This window comes from Octopus bimaculoides, chromosome 15, assembly GCF_001194135.2.
Source record: "Octopus bimaculoides isolate UCB-OBI-ISO-001 chromosome 15, ASM119413v2, whole genome shotgun sequence".
NCBI lineage: Eukaryota > Metazoa > Mollusca > Cephalopoda > Octopoda > Octopodidae > Octopus > Octopus bimaculoides.
The window spans coordinates 52,186,279-52,194,887 of NC_068995.1; the positions used below are offsets into that span (position 1 = coordinate 52,186,279).

At 37.4% G+C, this 8,609-nt stretch overlaps 1 protein-coding gene across 4 annotated transcripts in view; it reads right to left on the reverse strand.

Moving 5' to 3' along the window:
- Positions 1-918: 918 nt before the first annotated feature.
- The window catches only part of LOC106870781 (chromodomain-helicase-DNA-binding protein 1), a 62,115-nt gene continuing 54,424 nt past the window's right edge, over positions 919-8,609 (reverse strand). For all 4 annotated transcript variants that reach the window (XM_052973346.1, XM_052973343.1, XM_052973345.1 and 1 more), the window contains 9 exons: positions 7,741-7,980; positions 7,036-7,140; positions 6,061-6,239; positions 5,120-5,231; positions 4,160-4,293; positions 3,288-3,488; positions 2,825-2,914; positions 1,908-2,078; positions 919-1,232 (listed from right to left, as the gene is read on the reverse strand). In XM_052973346.1, the coding sequence (XP_052829306.1) occupies positions 1,103-1,232; positions 1,908-2,078; positions 2,825-2,914; positions 3,288-3,488; positions 4,160-4,293; positions 5,120-5,231; positions 6,061-6,239; positions 7,036-7,140; positions 7,741-7,980 (1,362 nt within the window). In that variant the 3' untranslated portion in view covers positions 919-1,102. The remainder of the gene's footprint in view (positions 1,233-1,907; positions 2,079-2,824; positions 2,915-3,287; positions 3,489-4,159; positions 4,294-5,119; positions 5,232-6,060; positions 6,240-7,035; positions 7,141-7,740; positions 7,981-8,609) is intronic.

Here is an 8,609-nt window from a genome sequence, read left to right on the forward strand (position 1 = left end):
ATATATATATATATATATATATATATATATATATATATATATATACACACACACAGAGTCTATAATATATATATATATATATATATATACACACACACATACACACCATACATATAACATTTGGAAGAATAATAGGGCAGCAATGCAATGTTTTTTTCTTGTTAAAAATGGAATAAATTAAAGGCTAGGTTAAAACTTCAGTCTGAAATATGCAACATAGTTTGCAAAAAAAAAAAAAGAATTCAAATAATATTCCAAGTGAAGAACTGTACAGACTGATTTCAAATCAAAGAATGGTTGTACATCACCAGCCTGCAGGAGAGAGAGAGAGGGTGAACATATGCACATTCAACATTAATGTGAGCAAGGAAAAAAACAAAAAGGCAATTTACTCCAGAGCACACAACATATAAGAATATGTACACATTTGAGAGAATATTCTGTGTTGTGTACACAGGTTAATGTGTTCACAGATTAATGTGTACACACACATACATACATTTGCATGAGTCAATAACTCATATATATATATTATATATATATACAGGTAAGCATGTTTGCATATGGCATATGTATATTAATGCGTGTGTGTGTGTATGTGTTTTAATGTGTGTGCTAAACAGCATATGCACCATTAGTCTGCAACTACACACAATCAAAGTTCTGTCTAAATGGAAACAACACAAGTGTGAAGATGTGTAATAGAAGCAGCAGATTTCACTGGTAAACAGGTCAGAAGACGTTTTTTGGTAACAACTTTCCCAAGAAGGTTCAAGTATCTGTTGGGACTAGTTTTTGGTGGGTGTTGGGAGATTGGGAGAGGGGGGGTCCAATGATGCCAAAGACATCCACAGCCAAGTAAAGAGAGATATGTTTTGCGTATGCACAAGCATGTTATGCGTATTTTGAATGTGTATGTGTGTAAATGACCAGTGTTTTTGTCTTGTTTTGCTTTTTCTTTTCTTTTTCCCCCCCCCCTTATTTGAGATGAAAGGATTCATCCAGGTCAGTGCCTCTGAACTGAAGTCTTATATTGCCTGTTATTAATTCCTTAGGAAAAGCAACGGAAATATATTTTACAAGAAATGCTGAATCGAAGGCTTCAATTATGTGGTTTGGAATCCTGTGACATTGTCTGTGAACGAGGAGGCATATCTAGTTTTCTCTCTTTGCTGGAGTGGTAGTCTTTACGATCATCACTTCGCCGTTTCCTGTCTTGATATGGCATGTGGCTGCAACAAGAGCAAAAACAAAGTATTAACAAATGGCATGAGAAAGAAACACAGAGACAGACAGATTTTCTGATTTTCAGCCAAAATTATAGTACCAAGCCAACCCTAAACAGGTGTCACAGAATGGTATTTTATAAGAGTCACAATATCTTGGTAAACCTTCTATGCATATCAACCATTTGACTGTATTCCACAGAAGATTGATCCCAAATATTCTCGGTACCTTTCATCATCATAGCAATAGCTGCAGCAGTAGCAGCAGCAGCAGCAGTAATTCATTCAGTACAAACATCTAGCAATGTGTGAAAGCCCAAACAATTGCACAAACTCTTTTACTTTCTGATTGAGAAAACCAACAACAAGCTATCAATCCTTTATCTTATCAAGCGCAAAACTTTAGGGTAGCCATGATCAATGTTGGCGTAATAAAAGATAGCTGTGTAGAGATTGTAGGTGCTGGAGTGAAGATGAGTAGGTGTATGTTGTATATAAGAGGAAACATTGAGGGGAAATCTCGGCCAGACTCCTCACAAACAAAGTACACACATACAAATTCTTGCAGATGGGTAACAGTGAAAGTGTGAGCAGAGTAGGAATGTTGTTGTCGGAGAAAAGTAACTGAAGAAGTCGAGATGTAATTTTGATAGGTTTGTATTTGTTTTGCTCGTAACTCACCTTTTATCACTGCGATCAGAGCTTCCCAAATGGTGATGTTTGAAGTCGGACCTGTGGTGGTACCTGAAATCTCCACTCCGATTGTGAGAGTCAAATCTGTTGTGGGAACTGTAGCCCGAATTACTGCCCTGGAATGGTGCGTGGTCACGGTCTCGCCGATCATGGTTGAATCTACAAACAGAAACATCAAAAGAGTGTTTTAGACGTCAAGCAGAACACCATTAACTTGTTTTGAGTGAAAAAACAATAAACGAAAAACAATGGGGTGGGGTGAGTATAATGGCTGACCAATACATAACTAGATAAGCTTTAATGGCTTTGATTCAAAGGTTCTCAACCCATTTTGGCCAAAGCCCCCTTTTGACGCTTGGAGTCACAAATGCCACTCAGAACTTTACAGACTGAGGACGCTGTATTGCAATCTAATCCAAAACAGACCAGCAATGATGATGATGATGATGATGGTGGTGACAAATTAGAACACACCAAGACGGACTGGACAATTCTGCAACCATAAATACTGACATGAATTTATGGAGCAAGTGTTTTCCTCATGCTCATACTATAACCAGCACCTGTGTTGATAAAATAATGTAGCTTCCATGTTTTTGAAGGCGCATGGATTGTAGCAGTTGTAATTCTCTGATCTCAAGCAGCTTTGAAGTTGTGTCTTCAAAGGACAGTGGAAGGAAGGGTGGCCATTTAAAGGAAAAGTGGCCATTTTCAAATATGATGGACATTCATAAGGAAGCAAGCATTTGTGTGACCAAAAGCAAATGCCATGCAGAACACAGATAAAGCAATGCACCATATTCGTAACAAAACATGAAGAACTCACATATTGAAAGATGGGGGAAAAAAGACATAATTAAATTGTGAGGGTGGAGTTAGAAACCCAGAAGTTAAAGAATACCAACCTGTGGTGGTGGTCACCCCCATGGTATCCTCGATACATGTCGGGCTGAGAATGTGACACTCTGTTGTAAGTACTTGAGCCACTGTCATACCTGTAATACGAACAGCATCAGAATGAAGTCACAAATCTAAAACAACTAAATAACTGAGCACGGGTTAAGAAGTTTACACCACAGACACATGGTTCCAAGGTCAATTCCTCTGCATGGCATCTTGGATTAAGTGTTTTCAGTCATAGCCTCAGGTTGGAAGTTAGAATTATGTAAATGAAATTTGAGTTTTGAGTCAGTTGTTCTGAGTTCTAATCACAGTCATGACTATTCTCTATTCCTGAGTCAAAGACAATGGAACCACGTGTGTCTATATGCTTCGTTTACTATCGAGTACATAGTCATCACCTGTGAGTGATCTACCAAGTTACTTCTCTCCTAAAGGTGTCCAACAACAACTTAAACGCATACATACCTGTTTCTTTTCTGATCCCCAGTCCTCGATAAAGGACTAGAATGCTGCCATCTTTCTGGGTGTGGATTCATGTTGGATTGAAGAGAATCATGACGATTCGATTCTCTTCCAGAATTACCTAATAAATTACGGAATGATGTTGGATGGTTTATATTAGAATTGGAAGAACTATGCCATGGACCATTGCTGTGAGAGGATGTGCTGTGGAAAAAGATGGAAACACATTTATTTAGAGACAACATAGTTTGAACACTTTCAGCAACAAATTGGTGCTTATTATTTTCTTTAATCTTTTCACAGATTTCAGTTAATGGATTGCAGCCATGCTGAGACAATGCATATAAAAGTTTTCATCTAGAAGCCATTTTATTAGCCTCATACGAGACTAAAAGCAAAGTTGATTTGCCATAGAAGAATGTCACTAGGAATGAATTAAATAACACAAGGTATTTCCATTTTGTTCAGTTATCAGGTATGCTTATGTGGTAAGAAGTTTGCTTTCCAACTAAATGGTTCAGAGTTTAGTCCCTCTGTGTGGCACCTTGGATAAGTGTCTTCTACTATAGCCCTTTGCCGACCAAAAACCATGTGAATAGATTTGGTAGACGGGAACTGAAAAAAGCTTGTCGTGGGCATGTGTGTGTTTTTATGATTGTCGCACACCACTCCTTGACAACCAGTGTTGGTATGTTGGTACGTCACCATAACTTAGTAGTTCAACAAAAAGGAAACTGATATTTGGTGTGTCAATGGATAGCAGAAATTCATCAAAGAATTGACTATATATATATATATATATATATACATACAGACATGTATGTGTTTGTGAGGGAAAGAGAGAGAGTGAAAGAGCAACAGTGTTCGTAGCCTACCTGTCTCGGCTTTTGTCACCCCAGTGATCAGAACCATGGGCCCGTTTGCTACCATCTTTCCGCTCGTTTTGAACATGTGGCCGTTTTGCAATTTTGTAGTTAGATAATTGCTTGTTTTCTGGAAACTTGGGTTTCTAAACATTAAAAAACGAAAAGAGGATACATAAGACTGCATACATAAACATCATCATCTACACAAATTAGGTACTGTATGTGTATGTAATGCATATTATATGTATGGGTCAGATGAAGTTGTTTAAGGCAGATTTTCTACAACCAGATGCCCTTCTTGTCACCAGCTCTCATCTGTTTCCAAGCAAGGTAGTATTTCCCCATAGAGAAATGACACTGCTTGTATGACAGTGATACTCTTTTACAACAGTAATGTGATGTCAAGACAAGGAGAGACCAACACACACACACACACATATATATATAATCATCATCATCGTTTAACGTCCGTTTTCCATGATGGCATGGGTTGGACGGTTCAACAGCCATGTGGTTGGTTTGAATGTAAAATGGGCAAAATATTTCACGTTAATATATATTCTTTTCTACTCTAGGCACAAGGTCCGAAATTTTGGAGGAGGGGGAGGGCCAGTCGATTAGATCGACCTCAGTATGCAACTGGTACTTAATTTATCGATCCCGAGAGGATGAAAGGCAAAGTTGACTTCGGCAGAATTTGAACTCAGAACATAAAGACAGACGAAATACCACTCAGCATTTTGCCCAGCATGCTAACGTTTCTGCCACCTTAATTTATATCCCAAACACTAACTTGATCAGGATACGATTACTTCACTAAATTCTTCAGTATTTTCAAAATTACTTGAAATCAAAGCCAGTGTATTTTAACAGATGTTAAGTAAGAAAAAGGTGAAATGTGCCTGTTGTTGCTTTTTAATTTTTCAGTGTTGAATTATCGTTTATAAAGTTAAATATAAAAAAACTAACCTTCTCTTTTTGTTCTTGTTCCTCTTCTCTTTTCTTTACAGCAGTGCGATACAGTTTATACAGCTTTTTCGGAGAAGCTTCCGCAAACTCCGATACGAATATCCACAGATAACTGAAACAAAAGAAGTTTTACTAATTTCAATTTTGGTGTCTTTTGTAAACATTTTTGTTTTTAGTTTTGTTTCCATTCATCCCTTTCTCTCATCTCAGCAATCTCATATATTTTGATGACGGTGCCATTAAAACACATGTCTTCAGAGTCAATTGCTTGAGTGACACACTTCATTAAAAGTGAATAAAACATTCTACATGAACCAACTAGAAAACAACATGCTCGCTCAACCTGCTAGAAAGAGCAACCCAAAAAAAAAAAAAAAGAGAGGATATATTACATAATGTAGTCCTAGGTGTTCTACTTCTGAATAAAAGATGAGATGGTCACAGTTGGTAATTCATTGGTTATTGGCTGGCTCATTCAGGCCTGGAGCTATTTTCTATGTTGCCTATGTATTTGTATGTATATATATATATATATATGAGTGTGAATGACTAACAGATGTCCATGCATGTAAGTCTCTTTCTCTCTACTACACTGATGTTGTCCAACAGAAAGGTGTTGCTTAAAAGCTGATAGCAATATCATCACATGACGTGTTGCTATCAAAACACAAAGAGCCAGTTGCAGACCCCACAAGATATCACATCTGCTGCTCAAACAGTTCTGTCAATACACTGCCCTAAATTGTTACCCAAGGCCTTTGATTATCCCTGGTCTATAGAAGCCACTTTCCTAAGATGCTATGCAATAGAACTGAACCTAAAACCATGTGGTTAGGAAGCAAACTCCTTAACCATACAGTCATACCTGCACCTTCTCTACATTAGGACAAACTAAACTGTACTGCTACTGCATCAGAATAAAAGAAGTGTGGTTATCTTACTTGCGCCATTCTTTAATTCTCTCTGGATTATTGTATCCTGCAAGGCGGTCATGGATATGGTCACCAATCTTGAGGAGGCACTGACGGGTCTGATTCATGAGCTCTTTTTCAGATAGACTTTCGTCTGGGTTGCTCAGCTGCTTCAGAGATTTCTTCACTGGTCGCATCTTCTCCTTGCACTGGTTGAGAACAACATCAAAACAATTTATATATTATCAAGTGTAACAATCATACATATATACACATACAAACGTGTGTGTGTTAGAGAGTATACAGAGAGAGCGAGAGAGAGAGAAGGATAGTCTTTGATATTCCTTCATCTTATCACTTCATTTGTGAAAACAAATTGAGAAGATATATCTGTTAAAAAACATTCATCCAACTACTTAACCCTTTCGTTACCAACCCGGCCAAAACCAGTTCTGGCTCTGTAGTACAAATGTCTTGTTTTAATAAGCTTTTGCATTAAAATATACCACCAAACCTTAGTCTTAGTTGAATGATAACTAAGTTATTTTAGTAAATCTTTTGTTATATTTAAAATAAATTGAAAGAAACACAGAGCATCTCAAAATAAATACAGTAACGAAAGGGTTAAACAAAAAAGTATATATAAGCAACACATTCTCTAACAATTGTAATATATATTTTAATTCTCAAATGCCTTGCTAGAAATTAACTTCGTCACTTTTTGGTGAGTCAATGAGAGATGAGTAGAAAGGTTGTTCAACCTGCTTGAAATAGCAATCAAATCACCCTCAATTACAGCCTAACATCTTGAAAAGGGGGGAGTCACATTGGGTAATGGCATTCTAGATAGGCAATACCAGAGAAGACAAGATATTAATGCCTGGAATGCTTTTGAGCACAGATTTGCTCATTCAGAAATGACCTAGGGTTAAACAACAACGCTATAATACGGTCAAGGTGTGAAAAATACCATCCCAGTTCAATATGAATAATAATAAGACTGACCTCAGCAAACACATCAGGGGGTAAGTCAACGTCCATGTTATCTTTGGATATGGCAACAGGCTCAGAAGATGCAGTAAAATGCATAGGTCCATCATTGTTCTTTTTCTAAAAGAAATAGTTCAAAAGAAATTAATAATTTACTTCCACAATATTAAATATATTTTAAAATTAAACACAAATGGAAAAAAGCAAGTTGACAGCACAAGAGGCATCCAGCCATAAAAAGGGGACTGATTCATGAAAAAAAAACAAAGCAGGTTATTGGTCGGGCGTCAACTCAAGCACAACAGCTGTGACATGCCAGAGACTACTGACTGCATGGTCACAAGTTCAAACCCCTACAGCAGCCATTATGAGGAAACTTTGGGTCAGGCACTTGGCTCGGGTGACAACAGGTTTTAATTAACCTTTTAGTATTCAGATTACTTTGTCAAATGTAATGCTTATTGGTTCAAATCAATTTGAATTAATCATGCAGGATCATTTACCTTGGAGATTTTGATGATATGATTGCTTAGTTTTAAAATGACATTGTAGGGTAGGTGTGAGAGACCAGATTTGGCCAGTTTGAACATAAAACAAGGTAGAATATTTGGGCAGGATATGGTCAGTTTAAATGCTAAAGGGTTAATGTGGTTGAATGATTTACAATAAAAATTAAGGAAAATGAAGAAACAAAAATGAGTAAAAATGAGAAAAACTCACTTTTTCTTTTTTCTTTTTTTCTTTCTTCTCTTTTTTATCTTCCTTCTTCTCCTCTTCTGGCTTCTCTTCAGCCTTTTCTTCCTTCTCGTCCTTCTTTTTCTTCTTACCACTCTTCACACTCTCAGGGAAACTGTCATTGGTCTCTTCTTTGGCACTCATGTCACCAGTTTCATTGATTTCAGCAACAATTTCGGCAGACTTTGGTTTCTTTTTCCTCTGCTTTTTGACCTTGGGCGCCAGCTGAAAATTGAAACCAAAACCATACATGGTCATTACCATCATCATTTCACATCCACTTTTCCATGCTTGCATAGGTCCTTAGCCTGCCAAAAACCTTTTTAGTGGCATTATTAATGAAAACAGTAGGGTGGTGGTGAGCTGGCAGAAGGTTAGCATGCCAGGCTAAATACTTAGTGGTATTTTGCTGAGGTCAACGTTTCTTTGCACCCTTTCGGAGAAGATAAAATGAGTACCAGCTGATCAGTGGGGATCAATGTAATCAACTCACCCACTACCCCAAACCACTGGTCTTGTGCCAAAATTTGAAACCATTATTAATGAAAACAAGAGTGATGACAGTGTCAGACCACAAAAATTTTTTTTTTTTAATTAAAAAAAAAAAACATTGTAGTATTTTGGCAGGAGACTCAGTTTGAAACTCAAATTCTGCTGAAGTCAAGTTTGCTCTTCATGGATGTGCATGGCATAGTGGTTAGTGCATTAGACTCATGATCATAAGTTCGCAGTTTCAATTCCTGGATTAGGTGATGCATTGTGTTCTTGAGTAAAACACTTCATTTCACGTTACTCCAGTCTACTGAGCTGGCAAAAATGAGTTTGGACCACTGCAATGGACCAGTGTCTCGTCC